Source organism: Abramis brama (genome assembly GCF_963993115.1).
Source record: "Abramis brama genome assembly, chromosome: 16".
Taxonomy (NCBI): domain Eukaryota; kingdom Metazoa; phylum Chordata; class Actinopteri; order Cypriniformes; family Leuciscidae; genus Abramis; species Abramis brama.
In genome coordinates, this window is record NC_139978.1 from 994939 (window position 1) to 1008327 (window position 13389).

Sequence of the window (13389 nt, forward strand, 5' to 3'; positions counted from 1 at the left end):
TCAATCTATAACTTAAGCAGGCACTAAAGAAAGGGGAGTTTTGTAACAGAGCAGAGTATAGAACAGAGATGGTGAATACAGGAAATGTGTTATACATCCGAAACATATAGACAAAAGATTATGTAACTATGCAGATGTAAATAGTAGAATGGCATTAGAAGAAACAATAAGGTTTGCACGTCCTGGGGGTGAAAATTGCCGATGCTTGCAAGGCAGCAACAATAGTCTTAACATTTCAGGTAAACCTTTTAGGTCTTTGACGTTGTTATGCACAAAGCATGTGTCTTGTTTTTAGTTGCTTGCACAGAAGCATTGACACACATAATGCAGTATTCTTGACCTATGATTTGATACGAACAGACAGGATAGGATTGTAAGTTAGGATGTTTCTATAATACAGGCCCAGAAGAACAAGGCCTATCCAGAATATTTGTGGACTATCAATACAGTGCTGCCTTGCAAGACCAGTAATAAACCAGGTACAGGTAAAACAGATACAAAATATTAAGGTTCATCTCATCTGGCCACACGTATCTGAGCCTTACTTCTAATGGCTTTACTCTTAAAAGAATAGTTCCCCTCAAAATTAATATTTGCTGTTAATGTACTTTCTTTCTTTAGCAGAACACTAAATGTGAACCCATTGTCCTTGGTGATTGATAAATTTTAAGTCAACTGGTGCCGTCTCTTTGAGAGTCAAAACAGCAGATTCAGGCAACTCAACCTAAATCCCCATGGCTCCTGAAAAACGATGCAAGAAACTGAACATTATTTAACACATTAATACCTGTAATCCATAGCCTCAGGCAAATGGTCCTGTGCACATTCACAAGAGTCTGGAGCTCAAGCTTTTTCTCGCTTGACGAAAGCATGATAGCAAAATCATGATAGGCTCTGTAGCTCTGCTGTCATCGCATGGTCCTGAGAACACGAGCACCACCACATCTCAAGAGCCCTCTGTCTCCCCAAGGCTTGTGGTTAAGGCGCTGCCACTGCTTCCTTCAGCTCTCTAAATTATTTATTGGTATATTTAGGTATGAACAAGTAGGGCTGGGCAAAATCTTCCTCTTGTCTTACATCAGAATCATCAGCCATTTTTGTCCAGCCTTTTTTAAACTGCTTTACTTGCTGGTGTTAAACTGCTGATGAAGGCGTTTGATCTGCACATGCGTCCTCCCTCTCTTTTGTAAACAACATATTTCATGCATGGTTTTGCCTCTGCGCATACAGTACATCAGAGGTCGACAGCCTCTGTTGTCAAAAGGGGAGCATTTCAATGCTATTTTGCTATTGTGCATTTACATCATGTGAGAGAAATCTCAAGGCTATGGATTACAGGTAATAATATTGTAAATAATGCTTGCACAGACTGATTGTTTTGCTTCATAAGACCATATATAGACCATTCATAAGAATATATCATCAGGAGCCACAGGGATTCATTTTGTGTTGCCTGTATCTGCTTATTTGACTATCAAAGAGAAAACACCCATTGACCTGCATTTATGAATCACCAATGACTGTGGGCTTTGCTAAAATCGTCTTAAGGGGCAGATTTACTAAACAGGGCAAATTAGTGTGAGAGCGCAATTCCCAAACAGTGCCGATGGGAGTGGAAAGTTCTGCGCGTGATCTATTGACGACGCGCAATTTAAGGACACAGACGCAGTCAGATCATTTCCATAATGACCAACGCAATCTACCAGGTAGTGTCTGTTTTAAGAAGTGCTTTTTTTGGGCGGTAAATAATGGCGCAAACACCAGTACATTGACGAACGCAAACCTTAGTAAATCACCTTGCGGGAATCATTTAAATAACCTCGTCCCATAAATTTTGCGCCTGAAAGGGAAACTCCTACAAATGCATATCCAATAAGGTCAGCCGCAAAAACAACTGTCCATGCCTTTTCAGCGCTCATTTTTCACTGCGTGTCTTTAGTACATCCTGACAGTAGTTTTTTAACGCCAAAAGAGGGTTTGCGCTGGCACAAGCTGTTATTAAATCTGGCCCATAGTGTGCTACTGAAGAAAGTCAGCTACATCTTAAATGGCCTGAGGATGAGTAAATTAACTAATCCTTTAATGAACCCTGAATCTCTGGCTAAGCATAGACTTAAGAAGAACAAGAAAAATATTTAAAATTCTGTGACATATTACTGCAAGCATTCCTAAATATCATCCATAATGTTCATTAAGTCTAAAGATTATAAACATCACAGGAAAATGCTGAATAGGAGACTCTACTTTTAAGAAAATATCTGGCTATTTAATTAAATTACTTTATGTATGCCTCAAAATATTTACTTACTGCAGCTGGGGAGGTCTGTACTACTGAGGCGGGTTGTCGAGCCATTGGACCAGTCTGGCCAGGTTTAGCTTGCAGTTGCTGGGCTTGTACTAACTGTGGTTGCGCTGTGCCTGTGGCAGATATCTGTGACCCTGACCTGGTAGCGGATGTCTGTGCCTGCTGTTGCAGCTGTGCTCTCTGGCCTTGCTGCCCATCAACAAGTGGCTGGGAGCCAGCTTGCCTGCTTGAACTCGAAGGTCCACCTTGTCCCTTCTGTCCAGGCCCAAGAGATCCTTGTTGCCGGGATGACGAGGGGTGGTCCTGTTGCTTCCTACTGGAGGACCCTTGATGGTGGGAGGACTGTTTTCCAGAGCGGGAGCTATGTTGGTGGCCTGAGGTGTCACGGGAATAATCTGAGGATTGGTATCCCTGAGAACGAGAGTCTCCCCTCCTCCCTGAAGATGACAGGGAGCGGGAGTCATGCCGCATGGATGGATCCTTTGAGGAACGCGATGATCGAGAGGAACGAGGCTCATCTGAGTGGCGTGAGGAGTGCCTACCAGAACTTCCACTGCTTTGATGACGTTGCTCTCTAGAGGAAACATGGCGGGTTTGACCATAATCATCTTGTGGCCAAAGATCTTCTGGTGGCTCATCATAATCATGGTATGTGTGCTTGACATGGCCTCGCCTCCCAGAATGACCACTGCTGCCATAGTGGCGGGAACCACGAACATCACGGGGCTTCTCAAACCAGTCTGTCTCCTCTTGACCGAGATGGTATGCTTTGGAAACCAAAAGCAGATCACAGTCAATCTCCATGTCTGATGGTGAAAGACGATTGCACACTGAGACCATGCAAAAGAAAAAGAAGAACAAAAATAGCCAGGCTTAAAGAAAAAGCATGCAATGTATTTAAACTCAATATACAATATATAAAACAATTATCTGAAATGGATGTCAAAACCATTCAATACCACACACAAATGAAACACCTTGGAAAGGAACAAGAGTGTGCAAAAATAAAGAGACCACACAGCAACTCATGCAGTTTTTGGAACTGAGCACAACATCGAGAGTCAGTTTTATTGAAAGCTGCATGTTGCCTGAAGACAAAACATGGGCATGCACTTGATTTTCACTTCTTTACTTCAGCTATTCACTCTCTTTCTCTGGGTGGGTGGGGGATGTTTAAAGTGGGCAGTAACGCTGGCATTCAGCTCCCAATTACCTTCGCTGTCAGAAACAGCACAATGCATATCGTCAATTATATACATATCATCTGGTTTGTAGACATGGGTCCGGGGCAGGTCTCGAATATGGTCCTGCACATCGGGTAGAGAGTGACTTGAACCATATGAATTTGATGGATAGCCGAAAGCCCTCCCAACTCCCATGAGCTTTGTCATGAGGTGGGAGTTCTCCTTTTCTGAATAATGAGACTGCAAAGTGGGGCGCACACTGTGGCCATAGTTGCTGTGGTATGACCGGTCTACACGGTCCCGTTCATATGACCTGCTTCTGTAGCCCCTCTCACAGGGAGGGATTTTGTCCATGCCATAGCCAGTTGAACGGGACCTGCCATAGCCATAGAGACGTTCATCATTATAGGAGCCCCGTGGTTGACTGTAAGTACTCCGTAGACCATAGATGTCATCCTGAAGTTTATGGTAATGGGAACCTGAGCCATAACCACTGGTTGTAGAGGGGCTCATGGTGTAAGAGGCCAGATCTGCCTCCACATCATGAGCTTCCTCAATTGGGGAAAACTTGGACATCTTCTGCTCAATGCCTTGTTTACGATGTTTGCTCCTCTTGGAGGACATGACGGCTGAAGGGCACAGGTTCTTTGAAGAGTGCTTTTGGGCTGCCCATGTAGGTGTTGAGTGACTGCTGTCATCATAGTAATATGATGATCCCCCACCCATGCTACTGCTTCCCACTACCCGGCCATGCGTATTTGCCCCTTGTGCTTGGTAGCTGCAGGTGCTCTTACCCCTGCCATGATGCTGGTCGTACAGATCTGTATCACGTTCATCCTCTGGTCTGCCAAAAGAGCTCCCCCCTCGAAGTCCATCACTCCCATATCGTCCATGACCCTCATTGCGATGTGAGTCTAAACTAGTGCCTTCTTTGGTGAGCTCACATATGTCATCGATCATGACATAGTTCCTTGGGACATTCTGATCTAGGTTGGAGGATCCATATAGGCCTTCACTGGAGTACATAGAGTCCATTGAATGTATATGGTCAGATAGTGTTGTCTGCCCATATGTATTGGTAGGAATTGTATTATATTGCCCATAAGAACTGGCTGTAGTTACTGTATATCCATAAGTATTTGCAATAGTTGTTGTGTACGGCCCATAACTACTGGATGAGATTGATGTGTATGGCCCATAACCAGAGGCTGCGGAGGTTGTTAAAGACCCACCATATGTATTTGAAACAGAAGAGGAGTAGGGACCATAAGTGCTTGCCATAGTAGTGCTGTATTGGCCATAAGATGAACCCAAACCAGACTGGCTGTAACTGATATCTTGGGAAGTGGTTGATACTACAACTGTAGGATTACTTATAACCTCATAATTAGTGGGCATCTTGTGTTCAAGGTCAGCAAGTGATGTCTGTCGTGGCTTTTGGTGAAAGTGAGAGTGTCTGTCTGTGGCTGATAATTGCTTGCTTGACTGACCGGATAGGGGGGTGCCTGTCTTGGGTATGGTGTACTGTGGGTTGGATAAGGGAGTGGACCAGTAGGTGGTATGGTAGGCTGAAACCCAGGTTGACTTGGCTGTGCTGGAGGTAGCACCGAAGTGTCTGTTGGATATGGAGGCTGGCTCTGTGGGAAGACTTGGGAGGGAAATGTCCCATGGACCTGATAAGATAGGGTTGGATAAGTCTGCAAAGGGTGGGTTGGGGAGAGCTTGAGCTTGGAGACTGACGGATAGGGAGGTTGGGTGAAACTTGTGCTCGGTGGGGTAGGTGCCGCTGGGTGACTTTGGGGGTACTGGTAGACATGAAAGATGATGTGGGGGGAAACTGGGCAGCAGTGTTCAGCTCACAAGTAAACTGGCTGAGTGGTGCCGTGCTAGGTCTGGTCATTAGCCCGTTGCTCTCAAAGGATGAGGCCACAGCTGTCAGGCGAAGATTGTTGAGCTCAGAGTCTGACATATAATCTCGCGAATCACCATGCAGCGCAGGTATGTTAGCTCCCTCCTGTCGCTATCCTTCGCCAATGTTTCTTTTCGCTGTGTAATGCCCAACTCCAGGTATCTAAGTTTGGCGTCAATTTCCTTTTCTCCTCCTCCAACTCAGCCTGCTGCTTACGTAGCTTTGTAGATTCCTGCTCAACAGCCTTCAGCTCATGGGTCAAGTCCTTAAGTAGACTGCCTTTGCAGCTAAACGAGAACTCCCCTTTCAGAGATGGCAGAGAGGGCACAAGTATGTGGGATAGGTTAGGGGTGAGCATAGGCAGTTGTGTATCCTCTGGTGGAGGGCTTGGCAAGGTCTCTTCACCTTCCTTAGGAGGGAGCTCTGCTGCAGGGCTGCCAGCTGCAAAGACACAGGGCCCATGAAGAGTGAAAGAGCAGGACCATGAAATACAGAGGACAACACACAATGTTATATATTAGAGTACTACACATGACTGCAAGCATAGCTCAAACTACTGGTTTAATGTGATATACTAAAACTGTAAGAGTACACATTCCTGCCCATTTTTATAAAGATTCTTAATGAAATCAATGGGATTCTGACCAAACACATTATCTTGCCTTTTTGGCCATATATACAGCAAGGCAATACATTGTATTGCTGCTGTAATAATAATGAGTTTCTCTTTAAAAGAAAGAGGAGGTCTGTGGCACAAGCAAGCAAAAAAGGTCCCAGAAACTGATTGAAAGGTAATTTACTCCACTCAAGAATGCAAAAAAGTGCATGTGAAAATATATTTTGAATGTACTTTATGAATACTGCATACTGTACTGTTAGCGGAAAACTAAAAACAACACCATAACAAACAACAACAACTACATTGAAACAATATAACACCAGCAAAAAAATTGCCATTTTTTTAGCAACTCAGGCTTGCAGACATAGACATAATAATTAATATCACACTGCAACCTCATGGTCAAGACCACTTCAATAATTACATTTTCTTTATATATAATATGTAAAAATTTTCACAAGTTCATATCGTCCCTTATACAAAGCAAGTGCAAGTTTACAATCAAAGAGATACTAAGTTAACCATACCTGACTCTGAAGGGCTTGCTGTTGATAAAGTGAAATCCTAGCCTTGGTATTTTCATCTGTAGTAGGGCTGAGAGGCTTAGGATCTGACAAAGATCTCTGAATATTCTTCATCGGGCGGGAAGGGCCTGATGTCTCTGTGATGGCTCGGCAATACAGGACTTCTGCTGTGGGGTGACATGTGCTTTATTCAGCCTCTCGCTAGAAGAGAATGATGTTTCTATGATGCGTTGTGGAGAAGAAAGAGGAGAAACAGGGGAATACAGCACCTGTGGAGATTTAGGTTGTTGCCGGATCAAGCTGGACAGTGACTCATTATGCAGGTGATGCTGCTGGTAACCGAACTCCAAAGGATCAGGCTTCCGCCTCCCAAACTTCCCAGCACTCTGTTGACCTGGGGAGAGTGAATCAGCTGAACCAACTAACTGGATACTGGTGGGGCTGACAGTGGTAGCAATGCTTATCTGTGGAATAACTATGCTTTGAGACTGAGTCTCAGTGTCAGTTTGGCAAGCTAAGCTTTGACCCTTCTGTGTTCTCTCAGGACCAGAAATATAGTGGACAATTTCAACCTTGCTGGGGTCTGGGATGGTGACATGTATGCTCGGCGATACTCTAACCAGCTGCTCGGTCTCTGTTTGGGAAGAACAATCTTGAATGGTCTGGATGGCAATGCTGGAGGATGCTGTCTTAGCAGTTGAAGTGGTAAATTGAGATGCTTCGGATTTGTGGTCTACACCAGATTCAGCAGAATGTTTTGAGTAACGTGAACGTCTACGCCTAACTGGCTGCTCCCACTCTGCCTTGTCTTCGTCATCATCTGTCTGAACACTGCAGTCCACACTGCGCCTAGTCCGTCGTCTTCTTGATACCAGATACCTCTCCTCTCCATCTTCATCATCTGTTTGCACACTGCAGTCTACACGTCTTTGGGGGAACATTGTCACTTCTCCCTCATTACCATCTTGCAGCCGAGGCATAGATCTTTGTTTACGCATGGACCAGATTGCTGGCTGATCTTCACTATTTCTCAAGCATATCTCTGATGTAGAATTTGGTAGTGATCTTAAGAAAACCTGAACATCATTATACAACATATCTGAGGCCAATTCCTGTGACTGAATCATTCTGCCAGCTTGATCACTCAGGATTTGAGTATTTGAACTGGCTGCAGCAACAGCTGTTGCAGTCTTCTGTCTCTTTTGTTCCTCAAGCTGCTGCTGTAACTGTTGTTGCAAAGACTGGATCTGGTCAAGCTGCTGTTTTTGTTGAGCTAGCTGCTCTCTCTGCAGGACCAACTGGCTTTCTCTCTCAGTTTGCTGCTGCTGCAAAACTTGTTGCTTTATAGTCTGCAATTCCTGAATCTCTCGCTGTACAAGTATCTGCTCTTTTTCTCTATGCCTCTGCAACTCTGAACGCTCCCGCTCAAGCTCTTCCTGAAGCCTTTGCTGTCGCAATTTTTCCAGCTCCACTCTCTCTCTCTCAATTTGCAAAAGTTGTTCCTGCTGTTGATGCAGTCTTTCCTCTGTTTCTTTTTCCTGAGTTTGAGCAAGATTTCTGGTAGCAGTAGCAGTAGGTCTACCTCCTTGAGATGATGGGGGTGGCTGTGTTTTGGGAGGAATAGGATGACCCTGCACTGGAGGATAAGATTGAGCAGACGATTTAGATTGTGGTAGTTGGTGATGTAATAGAGGCTGGGCAGTGGGCTTGGCCTGAAGGTAGGGTTGAGATAGATTCATTGGTTGCAACTGGATCTCAGGTTGGCTCATTGCCATGGCCACTGGAGTTGAAATAGGTGCTGATATGACAGAACCAGCAGGTACAGAAGAGGACTGAATTGGTTGTGTAACAGTTCCAGCTACTGTTAAGCTTACTGGAGAATTGCCAAGGTACAATGGAGTATCTTGAACTGTTGTGACAGACTCAGGTACTTTTACAGATGTTGTAAGAGGGAGAGGATTAGGTGTAGGATATTGGAAAAATGTCTGCCCAGTCATTGGAGCAAGTGGCGATCTAGTTAGGCTTGCCAGAGGTACTGGTGTCATATTTGGTGTAGGGTAAGGTCTGTATACCCCTCTTAATAAAGGACGTAGCATAGAAGCTGGCTGGGTTGTAATTGGAACTGTAGATGCAATTGGTGTGTTTATAGTTGAATAGATCATCCCATCAGCTGATCTAATAGCTGATGGATACATAGCTCGAAGACTGGCTTGTCTTGCATTTATGAGGTCAGTTAGAGCTTGACTATGGGAAAGAGGCTTTCCATCTGAGCTGTACTTGAAACCAAATCTGGGACTTTGGTGCATATTAATTCTACTAGGTGGACCACTGCTTCTTTCGGTGCCCAACTGTAAAATGTCAGGGTTACTACTATATCTATCTATGGAGTTAAGAGCTGCACACATGCGACTTATCTCCCTGGCAGTTGTGGCACTGTACTGGGCAAGATTAGACTCTGCAAAATCACCTGAGAAATATCCATAATCTGAGCTCATATTGGTCAAGGAGCTGTACCTTCTAATTGGTAGATCAGCAACATCACCCTGACGAAGATCTGTGTAGGAGCCATATTGAAGCCCCATTCCAAGGTACCCTCCATCATAGCCATCCTTTACTGTGTCTGTGAATAATTCTCCAGAGCCATGAAAAGGGTGATCAAGCTTTGCTGAATATGATGACAACCCTGCCTCTGCAATGTTGGTTTCAGACATTGATGGTTGAAGCCGTCCAGGGAGAGGCAATGTGTATGATTTAATTGCGTAATCTTGGTATGTCTGTCCATCTTGCCGTAAATCAAGTTGTTGATAGAGCTGTGGTAATGTGGAAGGTGTTCTTGATGCTAGCTTAGAAGTCTCATCTGTGACTGGTTTCTGGGAGAATGGACCACCCACACAGCTGCCACCAAAGGGCAGGTTATAAACCATGTCACAGCAAGTCACTTGATTTTCTGATTTTATTTGCCCAGTTAAATTCATCGCATCCTGGCCTTCCTCTGATTTGATAAGTTGTGTGATAGTAGCTCCTTGTGCAGCGCCATCTATCTGGACCATCATCACATGAGGCTTGACGTTTGTTAGATTCATGATTCCTGTCTCTGATGGCTTTCCTCTTAACTCAAGTGAACCTCCAACACTATAAACCTCAGATGTCATAGCCGGTGAGATGACATTAACCTGTGTGGCAGTGCTTGTCTGAGTGACAAGCATATCCTTTTTGATTAGAGGTAATTGGCTAGATAAGTTCAGCTGAGCAAATGAGGCAGCTTGTTGTTGTTGAAGCTGATGATGTTGCTGAAGCTGCTGCTCAAGAAGTTGTTGTTGCTGTTGAAGCTTCTGCTGCTGTTTAAGTAACTGCTCTTGCTGGATACTCAGGTCTTCCAGCTTAGCATCAATCTTTGGTATAGATGGATCAATTTGTGGTGGCTTGTTTGGTGCCAGGCAAACTACTGTTCCCATATCTTTGCCCAAATCAACTCTGTTTTCAAGAGGATCACAATAGAGCACAGGGTGCTTAGGCTGGGACATGAACATAGATGCAGCTACAGTAACACTGATAGTTGTAGCTGTTGGTGTCACAACATGCAGCTGCTCCTGTGTATTCAGGTTCATTATTAAGGGCTGAATAGTTGTGGATTGACGAATTGGGCTTCCTTCAACAGACCCAGAAAATTTTCGAGATTCTGTGGCTAAGGAAGTCAAATCCATTCCTTGGTCAGTCATGATAACTGGTGTTGGCTTTATGCCAGTTCGTAGATCTACTACACTTCCACTCTGTAACCTGTGTCCCAGCTCAATTCTTGAAGTACCGGGAACTGTGGAAATGCGACAAAGGGAAATGTTTTCCATTGACATTGATCCACGTGTGTACATGCTAGCAGTGGTGACCATGCTAGTTCCAACACTAACTTTTTCAGCTCTATAGTTTTTGTAGAAACCATGCTGTGGTGATATTTGATGTGGTGGAGTATCAGGAGGGCTGACAGGAGGCGAGTAGGCATCAAATGTTGATTGGCGGCTAAACCTTGTCGGTGAAGACAAAGGAGATGTTGCTGTGTTGACTGTAACTGGCTTTGGTGGGCTAGTGGGCTCAAGCTCTTCTGTTCTAATCATAAAATGGCTATCTTGAGAAGACTGCTGTCTAAAAAGGCATGGTGAAACAACCCCATCTGAAGTCTGAGTGCCCTGTGCCACAACTGGATAGGTGTGAGAAGCATTTCCAGATGAAGCTAACATTGAAGGGACAACTGTCTGAGTTGAAAGCTCAGCTGTTCTCCTAGAGAGAGATCGCGTTGGACTATGAAGAGGAGATGAAGTGGGAGAAATAGGAGGGCTCCTTTCATGGTAAGTATAACACCTAATTGAACTTGGGCCAGATTCATTTATAGCTTCTGATGATGTTGAATTATCCCTCATTTGGAGTCCTTTGCTAATTGCCATTTTCCTTGCAGCACTTTCTCTTTGGTTGCAAGCCTGAGTGATTGCAGATATTTTTTGAGACACATTTGAAACACTAGCGGTGGTTGTGGTAGTCTGCCGACCATATAAATTGGGTTGTGTGCTGGACACTGTTTGACTGGCACTAGTTTGAGAGACAGTGACAATTTCCCTGGCATACACTCCATAAGCAGCAATAGTTGTGGCAGCAACTGCTGGTGTAATACCATTTTTACCTGTTTGATTTCTAAGTCTCTCTTTGGGCCCATCTTTTGAGAAATGCTGAGTTACTCTAACATCAGGTATCCGTCCTCCTGTCCCAGTTTCAGTAAATGATACTGGCGCTGAGAGCTGGGTGGGGCTTGTGCCAGGAGTCAGTAAAGCATTGCTTTGTTCCAGCAGCTTAGCAAAGGCTGAGCTTGTATCTAGTAACTGTTTTTCTGAGTAGGACACATCCATCTCCATTTGGTCGTCAAGCTGCTTTGAAATGTTTTGTGAGGTCTGTCGGATCTCTTCATAGATATCAACCGTCTCCTTATTCTGAAAGTGAATACCATCTTGATCAGTATAATCATATTCATCCTCAATATCTTGTCTGTTTCTAATATCTGACTCTTGATAGGTGTTTGTGCTGTACTGTTGTAAAGATTGCTGTGGTGTCTGCTGCTTTTGTAGTTTCTGCAACATCTCTGCTTTCCTCATCATTTCTTCATATACTTCTTCTGCACTTTTTAATTGCTTGCTACTCGAAGAAGTAGTTGTAGCAGCTGTCGATGATGTAGTTTGTGGTTTTTCGGTAGGAGAATAAAGTGACATAAAGGTTGGTAGGTTGTACTCACTACCTGATTTGTACAGCTTTGATGAAATTTCATAGCCCTCGCCATCTGAGTCAGCCGAAGGAGAGTATTCTGAGCAAGAGGACCGGTGGAGTTCCTCCATCTCGGCTGCCTGTCTTAGCTCCTCTGTTGGAGAAGCATCCTCAATGGGGGATAGATTGCTGGGGGGAGTCTTGGATCGTTCTCTACGTCTTTGTGCTCTTAGCTCTTCTTTGTCACGTTTTGTTTTCCGGACAGTGCTTCGTATTCTCTGTTGCTCCACTTCCCTCATCTTTTCCTGCTCCCTTAGGAGTTCTTCTTCTTCCCTTAATTCGTCTTCTTCTGAAGAATCCTCAATGGTAGGTAGGAGAGGGCCATGGGAGCGATGCCTGGCCTTCCTCTGCTGCTTCGCCTCCTCCAGACGCTGCCTGCGACTAGGACTACTGTCACTGTCATCTTCCATAGAGGATATGGAAGTAGGGGATATCCCCGAGGTGTAGCTGGAGGTGGTTGGTGGGAGGGTGGAGGAATATTCCCCTCTCGACCTTTCTTCTGGAGAACCAGTGAGGCTTTCCATCTCCAGCTCAGGTTCTCTATCGAGACTCAGGTCATTGTCATTGTTTAATTCCATGTCTCGACTATAACTGCTGGTGTTGTTCAATTCTATAGTCTTGAATCTGCGCAACCCTCCTTGCGAGGCCATGAGGTCCTCTTCAGCTGATCCTTTGTATACATCACTTGTTGTTGTACTCTCCTCCTCAAAGCTACTAGAGTGGTAAGTGAGACGGCGCTTTTCTTTTCCTGAGTCACTAATGTGCTTTTGTGTCTTTTTTAGCTTTTTGTAGCCATAGCCTTCATCCTCATCATCATCCTCTTCTTCCATTTCTTCTTCTTCATCCACATTATCCTCATCTGCACTCATCTCCATAATTTGCCTCCTCATAAACTCCTCATCGGTAATCTCTTCAGGTTCGACATTTCTTTTTTTATGGCCACTGTTCTCTCCTACAGCAGCAATTGATCTAAACTCTCCCTCAGTTGGATCTTCCTCCTCTTCCATAATGCCTTCAAGGTCCTCATCTGAGTCAAATTCCTCCGGACTGATTGATATTGAGCGAGACTGATGCTTCCTTAAGTCACCGTGTTGCTGTTTTCCTCGCTTTTTGTCCTGTGCTCTTTCTCCTTCAGATGAAAATTTAGACTCTAGAAGGGGTCGCATGGAGCTCTCCAGCTTAATCAGCTCAGACGGACTTGGTGGTGTATGGTGCCCAGTCAGACCTCTCTCACTCATCTTCAGCTCTTCCTCATGGATAAGACCAGTAATTTCACTATGTGTACTGGAGATCCCATCAGAGGAATAGCCAGTGTCACTCAAACTCTGTGGGCTCCGTGATAAATCATGATTGCTGTTTGTCTTGGTGGTTTCCTGGGAGACCAAAAAACACATATACAAAAGATACACTTAGACAAACAAATGCTAGTGCACACCATAAATTCAATCTATAGAGTGATACTCTATCAATCAGTACACTGAGCCCTCTCTTTATAAATCTGAAGAGCATGGTTTCTTGAAAGTCTGACAATACTATGCAACAAGCAA

At 44.5% G+C, this 13389-nt stretch overlaps 1 protein-coding gene across 1 annotated transcript in view; it reads right to left on the reverse strand.

Annotated features, from left to right (window-relative positions):
• Nucleotides 1–13389, reverse strand: part of bsna (bassoon presynaptic cytomatrix protein a) — a 57207-nt gene that overhangs the window by 6776 nt on the left and 37042 nt on the right. The window contains 9 exon segments of the mRNA XM_084086545.1: nucleotides 2309–3072; nucleotides 3519–4934; nucleotides 4937–5302; nucleotides 5305–5478; nucleotides 5481–5588; nucleotides 5591–5797; nucleotides 5800–5839; nucleotides 6545–6660; nucleotides 6663–13215. Coding sequence (XP_083942671.1) covers nucleotides 2309–3072; nucleotides 3519–4934; nucleotides 4937–5302; nucleotides 5305–5478; nucleotides 5481–5588; nucleotides 5591–5797; nucleotides 5800–5839; nucleotides 6545–6660; nucleotides 6663–13215 — 9744 coding nt within the window.